The following is a 25,502-nucleotide window of genomic DNA, read 5'->3' as shown; positions in this document are numbered from 1 at the left end:
CTGCGTTCCCAATCCGCCGTGCGGGGGTCACAACGCGTACAGAGCCGCCATGCGATTCAATTAAAAGTACTAACTCGCCCTCGTCTTCATATCCCCCCCCCCCACACACACACACACACACCCATCCGCCCCACTCCTATCAGAAAACCGAACAAGGAAGGAAAACAAAGCAACTCGCTCGTGTTTAACAACATTCTGTCCACTTCTTCGTCTTGCTTTTGACGGGAACAATGCGACGCTTATCGAAAGTGGGCCGATCAGCCCCGTGTGCGAGCGGTTCGTTTCAGCTGAACCCAGCAACTATAAGTCCAAATTCCGCAGGGGGTTTAAATAAAAAATAAATAAATAAATATTTCCCCTGACGACCATCCCTGTCCCTGTAAATGAATGTCAGTGGGAAATGTAGGGGTATTTCTTTCATTTTGTGTGCTTGTTATGATTTTCCGTCTCCACTCTGCTTGTCGGATGTTTTATTGTGTGTGTGTGTGTGTGTGTGTGTGTGTGTGTGTGTGTGTGTGTGTGTGTGTGTGTGTGTGTGTGTGTGTGTGTGTGTGTGTGTGTGTGAAGATGGAAGCCGGGATGATGATGAAGCCAGGCTCAGAGGCATATAGGCGGCAGAACATGCGCAGTGGACGCTTGTGCCATATTGGAATGAGGTCGTGAAGGAAAAGCGCATCGAGCTACCGGAAGCTCGGCGACTCGACCCTCCGCAGTAAAAGGGGCCCCCGCTTGTTGCCCGGGGCGACGGTTGGCGCCACAGATATCGAACGAGTAGAAGCCGCGCGAGCGTCCGCGCCGCCGCCATGTTGAAGAACTGCGACGGGAAGCGGACGATCTGCTCGTCTTTTGTGCTTCGGTTGTTGGTGTTTCCAGCTGGAACAGGGGGAACGTTCTGCTGAGACCTCAGAGCTGCTGACAACTCTTTAAAAAATAGAATCGGAACTAAATGAAACACCGCATCTGTTAAATAAAACATCTGATTCACGCTGCCAGTCTGTCACGGCCATTGTGAATAATTTAACCTGCAAGAATATTTGAATCTAGGAGCAGCTGTAGTTTGAAAAATGAACTTGAGTCACTCTGACCTGGTGGCATGACCATGGATAAAGACCCTAGTATTATGGATGACACTAATAAGAATGAGGGAATAACTACAGTAGATGAACAACAACAATAATAATAATGATACAAATAACACAAATGTGTTTTAAATAACTTCTGCAATTTAATAAAATCTTTTAAAATAATTTTCATCCCAGAGGAAAATTAAATAGGGAAATTAAATTATATAGTTCAGGGGCAAAATGATAATTTCATCAGCATAGACAAAGTAATAATAATAATAATATAATAATAATAATAATAATAATAATAATAATAATAATAATAATAATTTATATAATTACATAGAATTATAATATTTTGTTGTATTTTCAGAGGTAAATCGAAATAAGGGAGCATTGTATACTTTGACTTGAACACCCACACATTCATTTGTCTGATATATCACCATTATTAGCCATTATTAGTTCTAAAATACATTATTATTCACCGGATGGCTCATCATTGTTTGCTTAAAGTGAACTTTTGTGTTTTTTTTCTTTCAAATTCAAGCGGTACGCCATGCCCTGGCGTTGGTTTCCAAGGCGACACGCCACTCCCAACATGGCGCCGCGCTGACTTATCGTTTCCACGGAGCAACAAAGCCAAACCTGCGCCTCCGGCTCTACGTCTATGGCGGCGGCGAGCCGGCCGTCTTATTTTGAAAGGCTCCCCCGGTTCTCCGGCCCCTTTTTTTTTCGCTCACGCTGGATTAACACTGCTGCGAGAGCGAGCAGGCGGAGAGGAACGGCATCTGAAAAAACCGACTTGGAAAAACTACTTATCGGTAAGTGGGGAATTTGGCGACCAATTATTCACGTACTCTGTGTTGTTTTTCACGCTCCCCCGACGGTGTTTGGCGCAGTGGGCGCGCGTTCGCCTTTTTTCCCGTCTCTCAAAAAGATGAGTCGGCTTCGGTCGAGTGTAAGCGCCCTTATTGCTCACCCAGCTCGCTCCCGTGTTGCTCCCCAGCCGTGACGTCCAGTAACTTGACTCGGACACGGTCGGTCCCACCATGTGTCCAAAGAGTCCCCGCACGGCCCTGACACGCTTTCGGGCCGGGGTTTCTAATTCACCGGGTTCGCATTTTTAATCCAGTACGTGTCAGTGTGAAAGTTGGAACGTCAGCGCAGTGTTAGTCTCTCTCTGCAAAAGCCATTCTTGGCCCCATCTCTCTCTCTCTCTCTCCCTCTCCCTCTCTTTCTCGTCTGTGTTTCTAAATGCAGCGGTTAGTCCGAACAAGCGTTGCAGTCGCCAGGCTAAAAGCACTTAAAACATTCTGTGGAAATTTCCACTTATTTGGCCTTGAAGAACTCCGTACATTTCTAACGCCGGAGCCTTACATAATGAAGGTTGCACGACCCCATCCGATCCGTTTCCCCGAGGCGGTCGCCCAAATAAACTAAAACGCGGGTTTGAGAGGCTGGCGAGCGCGAGGATGCGTTGCACGAGCCGAACTGTTGACGTTTTCCCACGTTGACTCGAGGCAACCGATCATTCGTGTGGCCTCTTAACTTCCCTATTGTGCAACTTGAGTGATCCGCTGGCAGCGCGCTGCTCCGGCAGCCGCAGCGGCTTCTCTGCAAGCGCACAAATAATAACAATAATAAAAAATAAAATGTTTTTAAATTTGTTCATCGTGGTGTTTGGTCCGAAGTTGGAGCAGGGTGGGTGGATGTGGTGGGTGTAAGCAGGCCAGCTCGTGACTTTTAGAGACATGTTGTCCATGTTGATGCAGTTGGGGAAGTTGAAGTTATGAAGATTTCGGTATGAAGTGTGAGCTCCACACTGCTCGTATCCCAAAACTACGTCATTGGTCAGCCGTCATTTATCTTTTTATATTTAAAATTAAGTGTAGTCAGATTTTGGAAAAAGAAACATAGTCGAAAAAGTCAACAATTCCAACTAGATATCAGTATCGGACCTGGTCGGTGCAATCTGACTGAAAAAAATATCCGATTTTTGATTTTTTTTTGTCATATCGATTAAATGGATCAAAACTCCCACATCGACCAACGTTGTTTACCTGGCTGCTCTGCTTTGTTTAGTTTCATAAAAAGTCACATAATTTTTGGGAAAAGAAGGGCTTTGATGCATAAGTAGACATAATCTTGTAGTTCCTTCATATAATGTTGGGTTTCCAAATTACTACCTGACATCAAAGAACCCGCTGCTGTCCCTTTCTCTTTTATCTTTTCTAGTGGGTTAGTGGGGGGGGGACATGGACTCTGCATGTCACAGCTGGAAGAAAAGTGAAACCGGGATTGGCCAAGAAAAAAAAAATCCTGATCAGGGATCCTCTAATTAAAATTTGAACCTCATCTTCCCAGAAATACTAGTCAATATCACATTGTTTACGTTCATTGGAATATAAAGCATTTTTCCATGTTGTGAACTAGTAGCTACAGGTACCTATTAGGTTCTCACGATTTGATAATCTTTAGTACAAAAATACAACATCATCACCATGTCAAATAGCATTATATTCTTCTATGTATAGCATTATGTTTCTCTATTAAAAAGAGAAACAACAATCATTCATTATTCTGCTAAAAGCAAACGCTACCCTGTTTGCTATTTTGACTCTATTATGTGCAGTTAGCATGTAAACGTAGCGCACACATGTTCTGTTATTTCTGTTTTTTCAAACAATGACATTTCTCTTTCTTTTAAGCAATGTTAAAAGAAGCGTTCGGGATATATATATATATATATATATATATATATATATATATATATATATATATATATATATATATATATATATATATATATATATATATATATATATATATATATATATATATATATAGGCCAGCTGACCGGCAGTGCTCAGCAACAGGTGTGCTATGCTCTGTATAACTGACAAAAAAACAAACAACAACAAGGAAAAACTCTGGTGAGAACTAGAAGGCTGCCTCATGTTTTAGCTCATGTTAAGATGCTACATGCTAAGTACAGACAACTGCTGGCTCCATTTGAGACTAATTAACCAGCTGATATCCATTATGTATACTTCATGTTTTTTTTTGTTTTGTTTTGTTTTTAAATTTACATTGTTTGGCTCCAGTTATTACATTTTTATTAAAATAACCAACAACTCATCTATAGGTTATAATTAACGTTTACATTCAATAATCAACATATCATCTTTGCAAGTGTTGAAGCAATTGATAGTTTCCTTTAAATCAATTCAGTCAAGTCATGTTACGTCTGCACATACAGCTGATTTTGCTTTAATGATGAATTCTGTGCTCGTTTTCATATTGTGAGAGTCTCACACAGACCCGTGCTCGATAAATACTTTTCAGCTGCGCTAATTGCAGGAGAAAAATCCCTTTCTGTTTCTCCCCTGATGGAAAAACATTGAATGGTAAGATTTTTAAGACATTAATACGCGTATTTTTCATTTTTTTTTATTTTTTTTTACAGCTAACACAGCAAATACACCTTTTATCTAGTTGGATGTGTTGTCACAATAATTGCATTTAAAAAATGATACCAAAGGCATACAAAAAGATTTATAAGTGAACACATCCGCTTGGTTTTAGAAATGATAGTTGTAATGACGTATTGTTTGCAATATGTTGCACAGCATCAACAACTACAGTGATAATAGTAATATTAGGATGATTTAAGATTTACAGGGGTGGAGGGTTTGAAAAAGAAAAGATTCTTGAATGTGATAATTTTCCTTCTATTCTACTGTTTTCTTTTTAATTAATTTTTTTTTTGTCTTGGAACCCCGTCCTCTCTGAAATCATAGCAGCGTGCGCCTTGTTTCTATGCAACAAACGCGAGAGCAGATGAGGGCTGCGAGTCTCTGCTGAAGGGATTTTTCTACTTCGGTTCATTCACTTCTGCTCTTTTGTGTCCAATACTTTGCTTTTTAGTTCCAGTCAAACTTTCTTTTCTTTTCTGCTCGCGCTCTCTTTTTTTTCTTTTTTTTTGTCGTGTCACAGGAAGGTCTCTGAGTGATTAAAGAAATTGGCGGTGCCGGATCATTTTGTGGCGGTAATTACAAGCCTTCACGGACGAGACCTTTTCTCTGTTTTGTTTTTTTCCCCCTTTTTTCTTCTGGAACATCTTTCTCTCTGGAGCCCAAACTCACTCTTCGTAGCTTGCATTCTTCCATTTAGCGTTTTGATTTCTGGCGAACGTGATGCTTTCTAAATTATTTTTTGGGAAAAAAAAAAAAACAGCGTAACTTCAGGTGAAGCAGACTTGCGTTCTTCACATCCTCGCTGTTGACGAATCTTGCTTTTTCTCCTTTTTTGGCCGAACCATGCCTTCGTCCTGCGGTGGACTGATGCCAAAACATCTCCGGCAGTGCAGGGACTCGCCTTCACTTTTTCAACACCTTGCCGTCTCCCCTGCTGCTCAGTCCGAGGCTGCATTACGTCTCAGTCAACCGCAGTGCAGAGAGCAGTTCGTTCAAGAAAAAAGAAAGAAGTGATTCATCTGGGTGAGTATTTAAAGTTATTATAAAGAGCTCTGGAGCTAAAGCGCGCTGTTTTATCAGCCGCGATTTAGTCGGTTCCAGAGCAGCCTCAAAATCTCCATCTGAATGATCTTCCCTCCCCGTTTTTAGCATCTTGTCTAATCTCCACAGAACAGGCCGGGTCTCAGTCAGCGTCACGTTCTGTCCGATAGTAGAAGCAAATATGCAGATGAGCTCACTTTTTAAGAGTCAAACTTTGCGAAAGTGCGTTTTACGAGGGCACAAAGGAGAAGGAGACAAGCATATATAAAGCTAACCACCTATGAGTCTTTAGCTTTTTTTGGTTTGTTTTTTTGCCTACATATCGTGACAAGAGGCAAGCTTTGAAAGTTTCCGGCAGTCTTTTTAAACTTTGCATGCAGTCAGAGCCTCGTCTAAACGATGAGTAAAACTTACAATTTTTCTAAAAAGATGCTTTGCCGCACCAAATCCGCAAAGGACGCAATTTTATTCCTGTTTTTTGGATCTTAAAGTTATTGAGCCCCCTCCCACACCTGTTGCTGCACACTGCTTTGTAACTTGGCTAGAAGAAGTAAGCCATAGTTTCCCTGCCATTTTTAAGGGATAACAAGGAAGCTGAGAACTAGAAGGCTGCCACTTTTAGCTCATGTTAAGATGCTACATGCTAAGTACAGACAACTGCTGGCTCCATTTGAGACTAATTAACCAGCCGATATCCATTATGTATACTTCATGTTTTTTTTTTTTTGTTTTTTTTTATTTAAATTTTTTGGCTCCAGTTTGTACATTTTTATTAAAAGACCAACAACTCATCTATCAGTTATAATTAACGTTTACATTCAATAATCAACATATCATCTTTGCAAGTGTTGAAGCAATTGGTAGTTTCCTTTAAATCAATCATTTTCATATTGTGAGAGTCTCACACAGACCCGTGCTCGATAAATACTTTCCAGCTTCGCTAATTGCAGGAGAAAAATTCCTTTTTGTTTCTCCCCTGCCTGATTGCCACTCAGGTTGGAAAGCAAGCGCCTCAGACGCCACCAAGCGGAGTTCGGGGCGACGTCTGTCTGTGTTTTAGCACGTTCATACTGTCGGGTTGCTCTTCCCCACCCGGGGAGCGTCGGAGGCTCAAAAAGGCATTTATTTATTTATTTTAGAACTGTTAAGAGGACATGATTCAGTAAGTGCTTGCAAAGGGGATGTGCAGCGTGAATCTCCTGTTGCCTCTGAGTGCCTGTCGGCTCTGGACGTGGGCGTGTGCACACGTTTGGAAGCTCTCGTCTTTCGGGTTCAGTCAGATTGTGGGTTGGCGCGAGATCGAGGCGGACCTTTGCTCGCTGTGGTCCACGCAGACCACTGTCTGCTGCGTGCAGAACAGGGAAGTCGCTTTTCTTCCTGTCTGCCTGAACCAGCTGAACATCTGCAGAAAGCTACGGCTGCAGAGAAACAAAACCTTGGCGACTGTTTTAGTCTCTCTTGTGTGAATGTCTTCGCTTTGTCTTATTTTATGTACAAGTAACTTTGTAGGAATTTGATTTAAGTCAAGACTTTCTGAATATAGTTTTAAAAAAGTACTTTATCCATTGGGAGGTTATTTCACTTATAACATGTGAAAAATGTCTTGTAAATTTTCATCAATAATAAGGGATTATTGATTGAGAACTATCTCTTATGTGTTGCTGAAAAGTTATTAGTAAGTTAGTTTTATTTTATTTTAAGTGAACTAAGGTATTTGTCACTATAGAAAGTGGACCAAAAAATACTTGATAAATGTTTGTATTTTTGTGGTTTAAAACAAAAATTGGTGGAAGTTACGATCAAGCTATAAGTGAAATAATTTGCAAATGAAACAGGACATATTTCTTTAAAATATTATGATGTACTTATAAATAGTACGTTTCCATCAATATTAAGGCGCTATTGACTTAAAATAAGCTCCTATTTCTTCCTGAAAAGTCTCTTTTAAGTTTGTTTTGTATTATTTCAGTTATACTGCGATGTAGAAAACTATAAGACATAGAAATTAGACCAAAAATACTTGTGTTTTAGCAGAGGGGCCTGTTTGTTTGTATAGGAAAGTTAAAACCACACAGGATGTTGGAACTGGGTTGATTTTGTTGGGGGGGTTTTCAGTCGCAGATTTTGACTCTTTTTTTTTTTTTTTATCATAAAGCAGCAATTATACTTTTTTTCTCAACTGCTCTTTTTTTTCCCTCTTCTTTTAACCCCCCACACAGCCCTTCCCTGCCAGTACAATGAGGACCTCTGGTTTGTGTGTCTTTTGTCAGAGTTAGAGGGTGTTGGGGGCCGAGGGGGGAGACAGAGAAAGTCTGGTGCGGGGTCGCGGGTGAAAGGCGGCGCTGGTCCCAGCGGAGCACCGGGGTCGTGGTGGCAGCCCGGCGGTCGGGGAGGGGGTCGGCCCTCGGCGGCGGCCCCTGTTTTAATAGAGATGTCAGATGTGACAAAGACGAGGCTGACAGCGCGGCTGAATGGAGCCGAGGCCGAAACCGGCGCTCGCCCTGTCCCTCCTTTCGCATTCACGCCGCCGCCTCTTGTTGCTTCAACTTATTTCATCTGCTTTTCACAGTCAGGCCTGGGGTCAGCTCCGAGTGTCAAAACTATCTGCATTCACGTCAAGCCGCCGTTTGAATCGTCCACGGCGGTCTGAAAAGAAGCTCCCAATTAAGATGAAAAAAAAGAGAATTCAGATTCGCCCGTGGAAGCGACTCCTTTGCGAGATTAAATTTTCCAGCAATCTGGGTTGCTACTTAGGTGTTAAGTGCAGGGCAAGAAGAGAGGCTTTTGGAATATTAATGTTATGACTCAAGATTTGGCAGCATTGTTTAGCAAAAGTCAGCACTCCTTCGTTTTATACTTTCTGAAACAAGGACCCCGATGCAAATTAAGGCAGCAGAAATTCTCTTTGTTTTGAGTCTGAAATTCCACCAGCCGCTGCACGTCGCTCTGGCTGACTCCATTTTGGAGAACTCAGGCATCGTGAAGTGCTTTGCCTCGCAAAAAAAGTACTTATACCACTTTTTCTCACATTTTGTCATGTTAAAACCATGAAACATAGAATATTTTGTTCTGTCTTTTAAAGTGGAAGCAAACCTGAAAAGTGTGGCATGCATGTGCTTTCCACCTTCTTTACTTTGGTAACATTCAGTTCCACAAACAGGCTTCAGAAGTCACATTATTATTAGATTTTTAAAAGCAGTTGTTGAATGCAGTTGATGATTAGCTAGTTGTGAGAGGTTGAGCTCTTCCTCAAACTACATCCCCCAGAATGCTGTGCGGTTTTGGATCACAGTTCAGTGAATATTCAATATATCGATATTTATTGTTATTGACTTATTATTGCTGGCATCATTGCAGTTTTTTTTCCTTTTTGCTCTGCTGGCCTTTATTTATTTCAGATTGGAAAGTGGGTAAAGAGAGAATCATCAGGCCGGGAATCGAACCCGCGACAGCCGCGTTGAGGAGTAAGGCGTCGTGCTTATCCCCTGCAGCACCACAGCACCCTGTCATCGCAGCGTTTGCAGCCAGCTAGAAGATTTGTGGGACTTTTTTTTTTTTTTTTTTTTTTTTTTTCCATCTTACAAATTTTTTGGGGGCAGGTCTATTATTATGAAGCAGAAATGGCACCTCGCGTATCTTACTGTCATGTGTCTTACGATGGCTGAAATACTTTCAGTCCTCGTTTGGTTCAGCAGAGGGAGAGTTCACGAAAGAGAACACCGAACAGGCTGAAAATCTACCATTGTTCTTTCTAGATCTTTGGAGCGGTTTTGTCTGATTCGCTCGCTCTCGGTGGAGAACAATCCTTCTCATCTGCTCCCTCTCAGCACTCCGAGCCTCAGCCTCGAGGGGGCCACCACTATGAGCCAGGAGACGCCCGACTGTGGTAGGAACTTCTCTACGAGTGGCTGCTTAAAGCGAGTCGCCGGAAAGGAGCGCATGAATATAAATGTGTGTGTGTGTATTCCAGATGGAGACTGTGCTCAGGATGTGGCTGACTTCAGCTGGGACGACTACCTGGAGGAGACGGAAGCCGTGGCTGTGCCCCATCACGCCTTCAAACATGTAGGTGCAAAGTTTTTTTCTTCTTTTTTTTTGGCTTAGTTTACCTAGGTTGTAATATGAAATTATAATTCAGATGATAAGTTAGAGTCAGCCTCCCAGATATGAACTCAAAATTCACAACATGTTTTTTTGACGTTGCGCTGAAATGACCAATCAGATTAATCGCAATGAATCTGTGAATGAAATTGGAGTAATTGGAGTCTACAGACTCAAATAAAAAGGTTATGTTCTGAAAAAAACAACACATTTAGAGCATTAATCAAGCCAAAACTGTACGCAATGAAAACACTTTTTTCTGTAGTTATGTTTGACCCAAAACTCTTCATAGTTTTAGCTTCACTAGGCTCAAGTTCACAAAAGGAATGTGACTTTATTGCAGTTTATGTAAGAAAATCTGTGTTTTCTTCTTTTAAAAAATATTGAAGTGTTTATTTGTATTTGTTTTGCATGTATTTCTAATATTGTTTAAAGAAAAAGGCTCAAGTGGTTAAATAAAAAATCTATAGAATGTTCCCATTTTAAAAAATCTGAATAATCGATTAGTCGTCAGAATAATCAATTACTAAAATATTCTTTAGTTGCAGCCCTATAATAGAGCTGTCCTCAAGTTCCTTTATTGCCTCCATTTGCATGAACTCTACTAGAGTTCATTCATGAACTCTAGTAGAGTTCATGCAAATGAACTCTGCTGTTCATTTGCATGAAGCTGACTTCAGACGATTCTAACCCAGTGTTCCTCGTCATGCCTCAGGTGGATCAGGGGCTCCAGACGGGTCTGACCCCAGGCATGAAGCTGGAGGTGTGCGTCCGCTCAGAGGCCGACGGCCCCTACTGGGTGGCCGCTATCATCACCACGTGCGGCCAGCTGCTGCTGCTGCGCTACGAAGGCTACCAGGACGACCGCCGCGCCGACTTCTGGTGCGACATCATGACAGCGGACCTCCACCCGCTGGGCTGGAGCCGGCAGCACGGCAAGACCATGAGACCCCCTGAGGGTGAGCTGTTGGTTCTGACCCAGTCGGACTGGAAAAGTTCTGAAAGCAGTTTCAGCGCATCAGACAGTGATATCTGCAGTTAGAGATGAGATTAATAATACTGTGATATCTTTAGCTAGATCTGTTCCTTCTGATTAGGGTGCATAAAAAAAAAAATTCTTTTTTTTGTATAGTTTTGGCTTAACTGCACTTCAGTTAACGATTAATTGATTGCCAAGTTAGTTGGCAATTATTTCATTATTACGATGAATCTGATTAATCGTTCCAGCCCTAATACCTGGCCAATGACTGACCTGTTATTTGAGTGCAGATTTTATTTGGGGATATCAGAGTAAAAGGAGCAGAATTTCTGTCTTGGCCATACTTTTAGTTCTGTCCCTTTTAAAAAACAAACGTCAAAACCATGTGACATTTTCCTCCCACTTCACAATTACATGCTACTTCATGTTGGTGTAGCACATTAAAAAACCCAAAAGGATGCTGGACATTATGAGACATTTTGTCTCATTTTGTTTGTATTGACATAAAATATAGGAAAATCCAAAGGGTGTGAATTCGTCTGCAAAGCACTGCGTTCATTTTGATGTCAAGAAGCTGCATAACATGGTTTTATCTTCAACTTTATAGCCATTTTTATTCGAAAGAAGAAGAAAAAAAAAATCCAAGGCCGAGTCCTAAATTAGTAAATATTGCAATAAGTCATTTGCTTCGACTCTTTTCAGATGAGTTGGAGGAGTGTGTGTGTTCCTAAAGGCCTCCTGGTCCTGTGGTGGCTTATCTGAGCGCTTTCTGTGAACCTTTTGCTGTAGGTGTGCGTGAGAAACATCCAGAGTGGGAGGCTCTGTTGGAGAAGGCCTTGGCTGAGGAGTGCAGCGCGCCTGCCAGTCTGCTGGAAATGGTGAGGCGGTGCTTCACAACATCTGCTCACCCTTAAACTCCTAAAGGAACCCAGCTATAATATCCCGAACGCTTCTGTTTGTTGTCTTTAAACAACAGACTAGGAGCCAGTAAGATTTAAATAAGCACATCAAGGTTCCCACAAGAAAGTCAGACAAAAGCCGTCTCTCTGTTGACATCAGTATTTATGACTTAGAGAGGAGAAGAAGAAAAACTGACGGTTTATAGCCTCAGGTGATCAGAGCAACTGATTCAGAGTAAAACTACCATGTTTCACTTTCTGTTTTACTTTCAGTATGAAAACTCATAGTTGCTGCAACTTTCACGCTGAGTGTGCCTGTCGCACTGCAAAAACACAAAGTCTTACCAAGTATTTTTATGAGAGTGCAAATATCTTAGTTTTGTCCTTTTTCAAGTGTACTGACTTACAAGTAACTTTTCAGTGAGAAGTGGGAGCTTTTATCAAGTCAACTGCTCCTTAATGTTGATACAAAACTACTAGTTGTAAGTGAAGTAATTTTTACAGTACAAGACATTTTTCTCATATCATAAGTTAAAAAGTCTTGTTCCATTGGCAGATTGTTTAATTTATTAGTTTTGTCTAATTTCCAGTGCAGTAAGACATTTGCACTAGAAACTAGACCAAAAATACTCTGTAATATTTTGTGTTTTTGCAGTGTGGCAAAAGCTTCAGCCTGAACTAAATGAGATTTAAAAGTCTGGCATGTGCAACTCGCATGCAGTTGGTAAACCGCAGCACAAACTGAGCGTTTGTTTACACCACTAAGGCCGAGACGCTGAAAGCACATTCACAGTGTGAACAACCTGTGAAATTCTCCGCCGCTGTTAGTTAGCCTCCAGCGGCCGAGCTTCGGTCTTGCCACGTTCTCTCTCTCCGTGCCGAGGCGTGCGTCCGCATTCACGACCTCTCTCGCTCCTCAGCCCCAGCGTGGCAGGGACCCGGTGGAGCTCCTGACCGCCGGATGCTACGTGGAGCTCCAGGACGGCGCTGACCCGCGGTCGGCCTGGGCCGCCGAGGTGGAGGAGAACGTCGGAGGGAGGCTGAAGCTGCGCCTGCTGGGCACCGAGGGCCTCCCAGACACGCCTGCGACCCTCTGGCTCTTCTACCTCCACCCACGCCTGCACCCACCCGGCTGGGCTAAAGAACAGGGCTGCACCCTGAGGCCTCCTTCAGGTTAGCGGCTCTCAACTTCTGTAGTTACGTGGAGAAAGGCATGAATCTAATGGATGTAAATGAAAATATGAACAAAATAATGTAGCAGAAATCATTTGATCACTAACTGCATTCAGCGTGTTTGTTCTTCAGTACTGACAAGAAAATAAAGGGACAGTGACCCAGTAGAGCTTGAAATTAGTTTTCCATTCATGATTAGGGCAATTTTCAAGACTGAAGCCTGTAAATACAATCTTGTTTGTATGCAAAATATAAAAAGCCCTAATGGCTGTATACTGTACGTGATGACACAGCTGGTTTCTCTTCTGCTGCCGCTACAGCTAAAGGCTTATTGATTTTTAATGCCAGGCCCTTTTCTTTCTTTTTTTTTGGCTAATGTAGTTTTTTTAATACATCTGGACACTGCTTACAGAAGCAAGAAGCAGAAAATAGCTGGGTGTGTATATATATAGATATATATACATATATAAAAAACTGGAAGCTAACTTTGTGTAGCCAAACAGTTTACAAAACAAGAAGGAGAGTTGTTATTATCTAGGTACTTAGAAATAGAGGTGGGATGATGCATACAAAATATTGCTGGGATCTGTTTTTGCTGTGGTTCACTCCATAAATAGCACACATTAGCAACAGACAATCTGTAATTTACTGACTTTAAAACATGTCATTATCCAGGTGTAAAGCTAAAAGGATGAGACAAGTTGGCATTAGTTGTGACAGACTGAAGCTGGATATTTTCCTGTACATTAAACTAAGAATTTTCAAAACCTTTTGTTGATGCTCAGCTCAGACATAGTCAAATTGTGGCCATGTGATCATCTTGCCCTTCTGGTGTTTTTCTTAGTTTTCCGGTCGTGCAGAGAGAAGTGCATTCATGGCCAAGTTTAGTTTTTTTCTACCCGCTGTCGGTTTCCCAACCAAAATCAAATCATTGCTAAAATCACAAGGAAAAACCAGTATTGACCGATTGACCTCTAGGTCGTGTCAGGTTAGCTGCTAGGCTATTCCTGTTGGCGGAAAAGTCAGTATAAAAGGGCGCTAAAGCTCTGCTAAGTCAATGTTGTGATCTAGAATGCAAAATGCTACATTTATGAAGACAAAGAACAAACTTTTTCCTAAGTCATGTCTGCACAAAACTGCATTTAAGAATGTAATATTCAAAACAGAGAGGAAACATGCTAACATTAGCCTAGCATTTAAAGAAACTGCTGTGGCTTAAAGCTTTGTTGACAAGAGCTGCGCGGTTCTCCATACAAAGTGAGACTTCAACGTCAGAAATGTCATTAGTGAGTTTGAACAAGTTCTACGTTTTCAAGTATAGCGCTAATTTTAACAATGTATCAGACTGGGTCCTGGTAGGGGGTGATCACCGTTCTCAAACAGCTTGCATTAGTAAAAAGAAAATGATAATAAAGTCATGACTTCCCCAGTGTTCGCCTCTTGTCAATTGCAACGACACATGTCGCTGTAAAACAGCCATGTGCTTCAGCTGGAGCTTTTGCCTGATATCACCTTTCTAAAAATAGTAGAAGTTGTTCTTTCTGTGAATTTAAAACCCCTTTCATCTAGATGAGCCAACAAACATGTTGTTGCTGCCGTAAACAACATATGCTGCTCACTCAGAATGATCTCAGTTTTAAAGATCATTTAAAACTGATGATCTTTAAAACTAAAGCAGTCAAAAAATGAAATGACTGCTGAAATCCTGGTCACAGATTGGGGTTGCAAAGAGCCAGCAAGCATTTTTACCTGGTAAATTTAGCTAGCGAATTCTGGAAATGTCCAGGAATTCATTGAATTCATTAGAAATGGTTGGAAATTGAAGTGAGTTGATTTTGCTTAGTGATAAGCAAACATCCATGTGATATTTTTACAGTAAATAACATCATGATGACTTTACCAAGTCTCATCAAAATTTACTTCACTTAGTGCATTTAATCTGGTGCCATAGTCAAGATGACGTCAACAACATGTCCAGTTTTGTAATTTAGTTCCAGTTAGTTCTGTTGCATTTCCTATTTATTCTCATAAAAAGAAAAAAAGAAAAAAGATTCTAACTAAACATTTTCAGAATTTCATCAAGACCAGTCTAGTGGGAAACATGCTACACACACTGCATTCAAGTCGCATTCATACTCTCGTAAATATTAATAATTTACAAATCTGCATTTCACTTTATAATGTTTGCATTTTGCAACAAACTATAAAAAGAAAGAATAGCTTAAGTTGAGCCTTATGACAATCTATGCTTTTACTGTCCTCTAACTGGTATTTTTAAACAGGGTTTTTTTTTTTTTCCCCAAAACAACGTTGGAAGTTTATTTACTACAATAAAACAATATAATTAAGCAACAATACTTGTACTTTATACTTCAGCAGCTGATTGTTGTGGATTTATTTCCTTCAGAGCTGCTGGCGCTGCGAACCGAGGAGGAGTGGGAGGAGGTGAGGGAGAGGATCAGCGACCTTCCCGAGGACGAAGCTTTGACGGCAGAGCTCGCTAAGGTAACGCCGGCGCCGCTGGGTTCTTTTACGGAAACACGTCTGTTAGTGCAGCGGTGATTGTTTGATCGCGTCTTCGAATGCGAGCTTCTGAAACGGACTCACGCGGAGTGTGTGTGTTTTGTGTGTCTCGTTCAGGACCAGCCGGCTGTCGCAGATCATTGTTTTAAAGACGGGATGAAACTCGAGGCCGTCGACCCGGCTGCACCGATTTCCATCAGACCTGCGACTGTCACCAAGGTAACAGCGTTTCTCTTACTGCAGCAAGGTCTTTGCTGATGTTTGTGTTTATTATTGCCTTTATTATTACCTACATATATTTATATTCATCACTCCAGTCGTCCACATAATGTTCATTGCTTGGCACCAGAAGTTACTAGTTAAATTTACTTGAGTAACTTTTTGGAAAAACCTACTTTTGGGAGTATTTTTAACTACTGCAATTCTTACTTTTACCTGAGTAACTTTATTGTGAAGTATCGGTACTCTCACCTGAATAAAATTTCTGGGCCCTCTAACCACTAAGAGTAACTTCACCGAATGAAGAACAAGCTCGTTTTAACCAAAAATTAACTAGACACATGCCGGCAGTTTTTGGTTGAAGTTTCAGAAGTTTACACTCTTTTCATCTCCTTCTTTGTTAACCAGGTGTTTGATGAGAAATACTTCCTGGTGACGATGGATGATCTCTGTGGCATAGAGGAGTCGGAGGCCGCGGGACGATCCTTCCTCTGTCACAGAGACAGTCCGGGAATATTCCCAGCGCAGTGGAGTCTGAAGAACGGTCTGCCGCTCTGCCCCCCGCCAGGTCTGCTCTTCACCGTCTCGCTCTAGATTCTCCGCGCCGCCTCCCTTTTCTCTCCCAGCTCAACTCACCTGCCTCCTCGTCTTTGTCTCTCCTTCACCACAAACAGGTTTCCAGGGTTCTGACTTTGACTGGGCCGACTACCTGAAGCAGTGCGAGGCCGAGGCCGCCCCTCAGCATTGCTTCCCCGTTGTGAGTCGTTTTCTGTCTTGCGACCCATTCTGTAAAAACTGTGCTTCCCATTGACCTAAAGTGGAGTGATGATCTATTACTCTTTTGTATGTGAAGGGTTCTGTCTTGTTAAGGCTGCGCTAAATGTGGCCTAAAGAAATTAAGTGGGCATGTGCAGATGAACTCCTTTAGACCCAGCTGGAGCTGAGTGCTGTTTATCATTATGACTAAAGGAGGCGAAGTGGTTATTGTATTTGAATTTAAGTAAATACTGGATACAGATAAAAAAAACAAACAGAAGCCTTTTGGAAGTTTGCAGCTGCAGTTTTACCAGTCAAAGTGTCAATACTTTCACATAAGGATGGGTTTCAGACAGAGTCCAGTGATGCCTGTTGGTAATTACATATTAAACACCGTTCCACATACTGTCGTAGTTTGGTTTATCTACTGCAGACGTGAAGAAACTTGGCACAGATTATTAAAAATCCTTTTAATTAACTAGTTTTTTTCCCTAAGTACCATTTTTTCACAGTTGAAAACGTGAAAAAACAAGCTGTTTACATATTATATCAAATGTTCCTAATGATTGACAAAGAGAACGTAGGAGAATTGTAAACAGCTTATTGGCTTGTTTGATCCAAAAGAACAAAACTTGTTCTGTTGGAAACATTTAGCGATTCTTGAATCACATTCTTGAAGATCACATTTTTAGATTTTTTTCTTTTTTCTTTCCGTAATAAAGAGAGTCAGCCTGCCCGGGGCAGCCATCTTGTTTTACAGCGTCTATTTATTTGGACTTTGAATTCAGGTCAATTCTAATGACATATAAGGATGAGGCAAAGGTTTTTTGTTTGTTTTTTTTTTAAAATGAAAATAAAGCCAATTTTAGAAAAAGACAGTGGTAATAATATGAGAATAGAGTTTTGATGTTACCAAAATTAGGACAATGGTGTCCTAATCTCGCACACAAAAAATAGCAAAGTATTAATTTATCTAATCTTTCTTTGTCAATAAAATAACTTTTTTTCTTCCAATTCTTCCAAGACACTCTTCTGGTGAAATTATGTCTTTATTCTGCTAATATTATCAATATATTCTCTTAATTAAACACAAATTCTTATAGACTGGCCCTGATACCATGTCACATAACTCTCAAAAAGAATTATTGAAATAAAAAACACTTTTTAAAAAAGAAGGCGAGGGGGAAGGAAATCATTTAAAGTCAGATCTATTCGTAAAACATTTTGCTCAACCGCATTGGAAATCTTGAATAAATTCTGTTGTAAAATGGTTCTTTTCAGAAAATACATTTGTGTGGGACTTTCCACTTTCCATTTGAGTGTTTATTTGGCCCAAATGTTTCAGACCATTTTCCTGCTAACCGACCAAACCGTTAGTTTGGTACCGTGAACCGTATTTGTATTTCTATAATTTCACAATCAAGAGCTTTGGGAAGAGGAATCTTCCTGCAGCATAACAGCTCAGCTGTCATATTCGATGGAGTGAACAGGAGTTTTTCTGTTTTATTTCACCTCGACAAAGTTTGTTGCCAAACTCTGCATATCAGCGGCTTGTTATGTAAATGGCATTTAATTGTTGTTATGGCGACTTGGTGAGAAGAAATTTTCCTCTTTCGCACGTTATATTTATGCAGGAAGTCTTTGTTGCATTCAACTTTTGTTTAATGACTTTGAGTAATAAAGCCAAATCTATTGGCCAGTGACGCTGCTGCAGTAAATATTGATTTATTTTAAAGCTCTGGGGTTTTTTCACATCTTCATGTGGGCTGCTTCATGTTTTTTGCTGTCCAGCCCAAACTTTTGTCTCCCCTCACAAACGTTCAGAAAGAACAAAACGGAGACAATGAGATTTCATCCGCGCGACCGGCAGCGTAAAGAAACGGCGGCGATAAAAAATCAGGTTTTCATCACTGCCGTTTTGTTTGTACAAGATCCGCTGCTGAACCCCAGTTGCTCTGTCACTCTGGTGTTTGCAGGAGCAGGGTGAACACAGCTTCAAAGAGGCCATGAAACTGGAGGCCGTCAACCCACTGTCACCCGAGAACATTCACGTGGCGACTGTCACCAGGGTCAAAGGGCAATACCTTTGGCTCAGCCTGGAAGGTGAGATGGGGGGAGGAAAACTGTTCAGTTCGTTTAAGGAAGCCAAATAAAGTTGTTGTTTTTTTTTCTTTCTGCGCAGTAAACAATACTGTACGTTACACTAGAAAACTAAACAATAAATTAAATTTGAATTTAGATGTTTTTTTAATGTTTATTTAATTCTCCTGAAATAACTCAACATATAAGAAAAAAGGCCATTTTTACTGCGATGTAACAATATGACTAAAAGCCGACCAGTTAAATTTAATAAACAATGTACTATAAAAGTTCAAACTAAATATTTGATTCATTAGATATTGAAAATCGTCATTAGTCCACAAATGTGAAGGCCAGCGTTTTAGGATGAGACCCGACCTTTCAGTTTCGTTGCCACGGCAAAGCTGTCACAGGAAGTGACGCGCTAACATCGCTGCTTGTGGCTTGTAGGTCTGAAGCAGCCAATGCCAGAGCTGATAGTTCACGTGGATTCGCTCGACATTTTCCCCGTCAGCTGGTGTGAGACCAACGGCTACCCGCTGGTCTACCCCATCAAACCCTCAGGTAAACGACATCGGCCGTCGCAGTGGATCCTCCTGATCGCTGGCGTTAAGACACCGACCTCCTTCCCACTTTAACTCACCCTGAACGCTGAATAACATTTTGTTTGTTTTTGCTGGATTTTCTTTTTAGTAGAGAAAGAGAGAAAAATTGCGGTGGTGCAGCCAGAGAAGCAGTGAGTATCAGAGTGAAGTACAGGTGTATTATTGATTGGTCTGTCAACTTCTTGCTGAGTTTTTGCTGCTTTTACAGCAGGACTCCCCCTAAGTCTTCATCTCCTGACGCCATCAAGCAGCAGATCGCCAATCAGTCTGAGACAGGAGGTGAGTATGTCTTAGGATTTCCAACTATGTTGTGGTTTAGTGACTGGCTGGCCTGTGGTTGTCTTGTCACCAACCTGCGATCTCGCCGAACAGGACAGGGCAACGGTAAATACTGCTGTCCGAAGATCTATTTCAACCATCGCTGCTTCTCCGGGCCGTACCTCAACAAAGGTCGCATCTCGGAGCTGCCTCAGTTCATTGGTCCGGGGAACTGCGTCCTTGTTCTTAAAGAGGTTAGCCACGCACTCTGGCCTACAGTAACACACAATACTAACACACAAAATAGAAGACAAAGTGCCTCGCAAAAGTGTTTGTAGCCTCCCTCACGATTTGACACCTAAAACCTACAAAGTCCAGCATGTTTTTATCAGTGTTTTATGTGGCATTTTTTAACATCCCACTTCATGACTCTGCTTTGTGTTGGCGTCCATCAACATTGGTCGATGTGGTTTAGTTCGGCCCCAAGTGTTTGGCTCGTGCTTCTATTACAGCCGTATCTTCAGATCGCATGGCACTAAGCATATTGTTTAGAATTTCTAATTAAATTAAAGTTGGTACCAAGAGTTCACCCCACATCAGAACAACCTGCTTTTCCAAAATTAGATTTTATTTTTGTTCAGGGAAGAAGAAAAAAAATGCTGCCGCCACTCACCACTTGACACATAGCTTTTGACAAAGGAAGTGCTCTGAAACGAACTTCTCGGCTGCTTGAGTTGCTGTTTTTGTAGCGCTTTTTGAGAGAAAAAGGGAAACACAACCGCCTCCTCGACACGCGAGAGCCGAGCACCCATCCTGCTAAAATGTTTTCCTGATGCAGCTAATGATCTCTGTGTGGGAGGTGGATTAGTAGATGTTAAGCATACTTTGCAGAAATGCTTAACACCGTAAATGCTAAAAAGCAGAAGGCCAGTTCTGTCCCTTTTATTTGGGATGCTTCAGCTAGCATTCGTCTTGCACAACTGTTTGCCTAAAGTCAAGGATTATTTCTGTCATAAAATGTCGAGCGGCTGTCGCCGGCACACAAACAACAGGACTTCTTGGTAACAATCGCGACTCGACACATTCGTCTTTTGAGACACTGAGAATCTGAAGTGTTGCAACCGTTTCCTTTTGTATCTAGGTGCTGACCCTGCTGATAAACTCCGCGTACAAGCCGAGCCGTGTGCTGAGGGAGCTGCAGCTGGATCAGGAGAGCCGCTGGCAAGGCCACGGAGAGACTCTCAAAGCCAAGTGAGAAGAAACGCTCTTTAATCTCAGCTCAACGTACTTGGCTCCTTAGAAAACCTCCTAAAATTGCACAAGGGTTTGCAGCTGGCCTGTTGAAAGGCGTGCGGTGGTTTAAGCACAAGTACAAGTGTTTTCAGCTCAACAAAGCTGCTGCTCAGTCTCCTTCTGTGAAGTTGTTATTGCACCGATCGCTCCTAGGGGACTTTAGCTTGACCCCGCCCGTCTAGGTGGCCTACTTTGACTAGGTTCAATCGAAGCAGAAGTCTGAAAAAGAGTCTGACACACTTCATTTGTTGTTTAGTAAGAAGTCTGCTCCCCCTTACCAACACAATCTTTGTATTTGTGGAAGAAATACCACAGTTTTGTCTCTTTACCAGTATTTTTCTTTACGTATAAGGTACAAAGGGAAGAGCTACCGGGCCACCGTGGAAATCGTCCGCACAGCCGATCGTGTGGCAGACTTCTGCAGGAAGACCTGCATCAAGCTGGAGTGCTGCCCCAACCTGTTTGGACCTCGCATGGTTCTGGAGCACTGCTCAGAGAACTGCTCTGTCCTCACCAAGACCAAATACAGTAAGTGTTTATAACCAGAAAGGGTTGATCTCATAATGTTTACATTTTAACACTTTTACAGAGGTTTGGAGACGCTTATTTGAAAAGTTGGGGAAAAAATCAGGCAGAAATGTCTGAGTTAGTTTCGTTCACATTTATGCAGCAGGTAGTTGGATATTCCAACGTAATCTTTCATATGTGGATACAAGAACCTAACTCGGCACAGATGTTCTCACAGGCTGCCTTTTTTTAAAAAAGTCAAAACGATAGAAAAATTCAAGATGGCTGCCACCACGGCTGTCGAATAAAATTTGCCAATATTTATCACAAATGAATGTCTCAGTATCAAATTGGACTCAACTGGACCCATTGAAATCATATTTACTGATTCTATTTTTTATGTTTTTTCCAACATGCCTGACATAAAAAATAAATTTTTGCACTAGAACCACCAATGAATGTGTTTGGTGTCAAATCGTAGCCTAAATATTATTATTCGTAGAAATCAGATATGTTCTCTTGAACTTGCGTTTTCTTTTTCTGGTGGACATTTTTCGAAACGGCCGACATTAGTTTCAATAGAGCATATATGCTAACAGTAGCAGTCGTTACCGCGCAGCTTATCAAAAAGCTGGGTTCTCTCACCCCCACTAAGCAAGGACCTTAGCTCTGCTAATGCTAAGACGCTAAAGACATTTTAAAAAATTTGTGAAAGCTCACGCTGACCATGCAGAAGACTGCCTCTTACTCTGTGGCACATCTCCATCTCCTTCCAGTCGTCGATTGGTGTGACGCTTCATCCAAGTCATGACAACTTTTAGCATTTTATGACAACGGTCGGCTTAAAAGGATAAAAACTGCGGCCATCAAATGGCGAGCATTCACATTTTATCCTTGTGTCCACACTTGAAAGATGTTTTCAGTAATACGCTGCACTGCTTGTACAGAACAGCTTTGTTTGGAGTCGCATGTCTCAAAATAAACTGCAGCTGCCTCACAGATTTGGCGAGAACAAGCCGATGCGATCAATTTGCATATTTTTCAGATTTCCCAAATGTTTGTTGGCTCCCTTTGGGGGAATAATAGAAGTCATAGAATGATGTTTATTTGCGTCCCTCCCAGTAATACATTAATTTCACGCTCAATGTAGAATGCAACATTTCAGAGCTGCCATGTTGTCTCCTCACAAGCATATTACTGCGGAAAGAAGAAGAGCAAACGTGTCGGCCGCCCACCTGGGGGTCACACCAACCTGGAGGGCGGAGTAAAGAGGAGGGGCCGCCGGAGGAAGAGGAGGAAGCAGCTCTTTGTCCACAAGAAGAGGCGCTCCTCAGCATCGATGGACAACACGCCTGCTGGCTCCCCACAGGTAAAGGACACGAGCGTTTTCATCAGTTCTGGGAATAATCGCACGCTTTTCCCGACACACTTGTGCTCGTCTCGGCCCACAGGGCAGTGGAGAGGAGGAAGACTTGGATGAAGACGACTCCCTGAGCGAGGACACCGGCTCTGAGATGCAGGATGACCTCCAAGATGACTCTGAGCAGTCTGTCGAGAAATCTCAGCCCGCCACGCCGTCGCCCTCCCCGCCGCCTACACCCAGGCCCTCACGGAGACGGCGGAAACCCCGCTCGCCTTCCTTCTCCGATGACGAAAACCATCCTCCTTCACCCAAGGTGATGAGAATAAACAATAAAAAATGAGTATACTTTGAGTCTTAAGTTATCAGAAAAATTGAAATCCCAGGTGGCGATCTCACCAAGTTACAAACAAGACATTTCTGTGTAATTGTTGGGATAGAACTAAACAACACAGAGAATAATTCTGAAGTGGGAACACAATATGAATAACTTTCATGCTTCTCTGTTTTTGTGTTTTTTTTTTGTTTTGTTTTTTTACAAATTAAAATCTGAAAAGTGTGGCGTTTATGGACTGGTCTGTGCTGAATTGGACCATTCCCACAGCACGATGCAGCCACCACCCTGTTTACCAACAGGGACGACGTATTGAGGACAGTGTGGAGTCTTTTGCATATTTCTTTTTTTCAGAAAAACTAACATTATTTTAGCATCCCACATGCTTTAAAGTTAACAAACCAAAACAACCTTGAAAGGCACATTTTCAAACAGCTATTGTGACTAAAGCGTCGTTTCGTGTAGAAAGTGTGTGAGATCTCGGCCTGACTCGCCATATCTGTGTTTCTCCAGACGTCAAAGGTCGAGCCTCCTCAAAAGCTGTGTCTGGACACCAGCCCGCTGGAGTGGAGCGTTTCCGATGTGGTGCGCTTCATCCGGACCACTGACTGTGCACCTCTCGCGAGGATTTTCTTGGATCAGGTAAAAAAAATAATAAAAGTGGGGATACACGTGTTGCCCGTAGCAGTCGTTTCGATTGGCTTCACGTCAGATTTTAGCTTCAGCGGGGCGATGTCGGAAACGACGCAGAAGTTTAATCTCGTGTGGAAAATGTGTGTTTGCAGGAGATCGACGGTCAGGCCCTTCTGCTGCTGAACCTCCCGACGGTGCAGGAGTGCATGGACCTGAAGCTGGGGCCGGCCATAAAGCTGTGCCACCACATCGAGAGGGTCAAGCTGGCATTTTATCAGCAGTTCGCCACGTAGTCCATGGGGAAAGTTGCCGGGACATGGATGCTTCCTGTTCTACAAATTGATCCTGTAAAAATGTGGAAGAAGTTTTATTTAAAATAGATTTTTTTTTTATTTCATTTTGTCAAGTTTTGTTTTTTTACACTGGACTTTTTTTGGGGGGGGACTTTTTTGCATAAATTGCATTCTTTCAGATGAGCTTGGATCTTATGAAATGAGAAAGTGACATCTTCTGACATCAAGAGGGAGCCAAAACATTTCACACACTCAAGAAGTGAATGGGAGACACATTGATGGCGCAAAGAGGCTTTAAATCGGAGGACTTAAAGCCTCCATCAAATCGGGTGATGTTAAGAGTCAAGACTGTTCTGTTGAATTACCAAGGACCTGCTGTCAAGCTCCAAGCAGCCATTGTGCATTTTTTATCTTGACCTTCCGCCTTCTGTGTGTTTCGGTTCCAACCTTGGTTTTTATGGCTTCTGCTTACAGAGACTTCTTTGATAAAAATGTTTAATATTCTTTGTGCATACAACAGGCTTAAGTGTTAGCCACTAAAAAAAAAACAAAAAAACTTGTTTCTCAAAACATCTTTCAACGGAGAGATTACAGGTGGTGCTGTAAATGAAAATAAAATGCATTGAAATCCCTTTGAAGTAAGTAAAAGATGCAACACTTTCAAAGTGCAGGATTGGCTTTCTCAGAAATGAGGAAGACTGCTGTTCCAATTAACAGCCAAACGCAAGCTGAAAATAATGAGTTATTTTTGTATAATGAAATTGTTTAAATGTTGGTGGTTTTTGTTCCTACAAAGACCAACTTCGTTCTTCCCACGCAGTCGGAAGATCGGTTTGCGCCGAGGGTTCTGCAATGCAAGCACAAGCGAGACGAGGCACTGAATGGTGATGTAACCCCAATGCATGTTTGTACATAGTGTACATAATCAAATCTTTTAGTAAACAGGGTGATTTGGACAAAAGAATTCTGCGTGAGCAATGTGTAAATGTCCAAAAGTACACAGAATATTTGCACAGAACAGGCCTCCAACCTTCACAAGAGGGGAGTATAATTTTGTTTCGGAAGTCGGTGCAGCTTGTCATATCGGAGTTGTTTTTAGCAAACAATTGGCAGCTCTACAATACGACGATCACCAGAAAATGCTTCTGTAATTTGCCATCCCGTGTACTTTGGATTTGTATGCGCTTCATTTTATGCCCTCCATTCTTTAATTTGCTTCTAGGTTCCTCTGTTCTCAGAAAAGCAGAACAAACTTGTGTGTTGTGTAAAAAAAAAAAAAAAAAAAGAAATACTGCAATAAAGATCGACGAGCCCGGGTAGTCTGTGGTCATTTCACTTCTTTGCCGTTTGGGCTTTCGTGGTTTTGGCAAGATTTTTTTTTTTAAAGCAGTTAAGGTGATAAAACCTTATTTAAAATAATACATGTCAAAACTCAGCTGTGGAGAAGCAGGAAAAATGGACAGATTTTTCTCATATTCTTACACTCCCTGCACCTCGACTGAGGTGTGAGGTGCTTCTCCAACATGTCAGAATCAGCTTTATTGATCAAGTCTGCTTTGTCTAGGGATTAGACAAAGCATAACTACCTCAAATTTATAGGAACAGACAACAAAACAATATGTATATGTGTTTATAGCCATTATTTTGCAAATGTATGCCATCACTATGGAAGCAAAAACAATTTTTAAAAACATACAAGGATAAAAAAAAAAAGTAATCAAAACCTTTGAAAATTGGTGTTAAGAGTCAAGACTGTTCTGTAAACTCATCCATGTTTACGTGGTGAGAGGAAAATATCTGGTACGACAACAGAAGCAACAGCGCCTCCTACAGTCAATTTAATTTGCAAAAAAAATAATAATAATAATTTTCTGCATATCCCATTTTGACCGTTTCCTAAATCCTC

At 41.7% G+C, this 25,502-nt stretch overlaps 1 protein-coding gene across 4 annotated transcripts; it reads left to right on the top strand.

The window, feature by feature from the left end:
- The first annotated feature begins 1,666 nt into the window (after positions 1-1,666).
- Positions 1,667-24,915, top strand: sfmbt1 (Scm like with four mbt domains 1). Of its 4 annotated transcripts, none has more exons than XM_055027345.1 (22): positions 1,667-1,888; positions 5,437-5,566; positions 9,340-9,470; positions 9,555-9,649; positions 10,401-10,644; positions 11,454-11,542; positions 12,484-12,736; positions 15,144-15,241; positions 15,377-15,478; positions 15,887-16,046; positions 16,153-16,235; positions 18,211-18,337; positions 18,764-18,877; positions 19,010-19,049; positions 19,130-19,197; positions 19,291-19,430; positions 20,318-20,427; positions 20,822-20,997; positions 22,167-22,345; positions 22,428-22,652; positions 23,184-23,312; positions 23,456-24,915. In XM_055027345.1, exons 1-22 carry the CDS (start codon positions 1,735-1,737, stop codon positions 23,594-23,596), a joined length of 2,988 nt encoding a protein of 995 aa, XP_054883320.1. In that variant the 5' UTR covers positions 1,667-1,734; the 3' UTR covers positions 23,597-24,915. The 4 variants fall into 4 exon arrangements, with proteins under 4 accessions (XP_054883320.1, XP_054883319.1, XP_054883318.1 ...); XM_055027344.1 differs by having other exon boundaries at positions 19,127-19,197; XM_055027343.1 differs by having other exon boundaries at positions 19,007-19,049.
- Positions 24,916-25,502: the final 587 nt, after the last annotated feature.

This window comes from Poeciliopsis prolifica, unplaced genomic scaffold, assembly GCF_027474105.1.
Source record: "Poeciliopsis prolifica strain line A6 unplaced genomic scaffold, Auburn_PproV2 SCAFFOLD003, whole genome shotgun sequence".
In the NCBI taxonomy this organism is placed as follows: Eukaryota; Metazoa; Chordata; class Actinopteri; order Cyprinodontiformes; family Poeciliidae; genus Poeciliopsis; species Poeciliopsis prolifica.
This window is presented reverse-complemented; position numbering and strand designations above follow the sequence as displayed.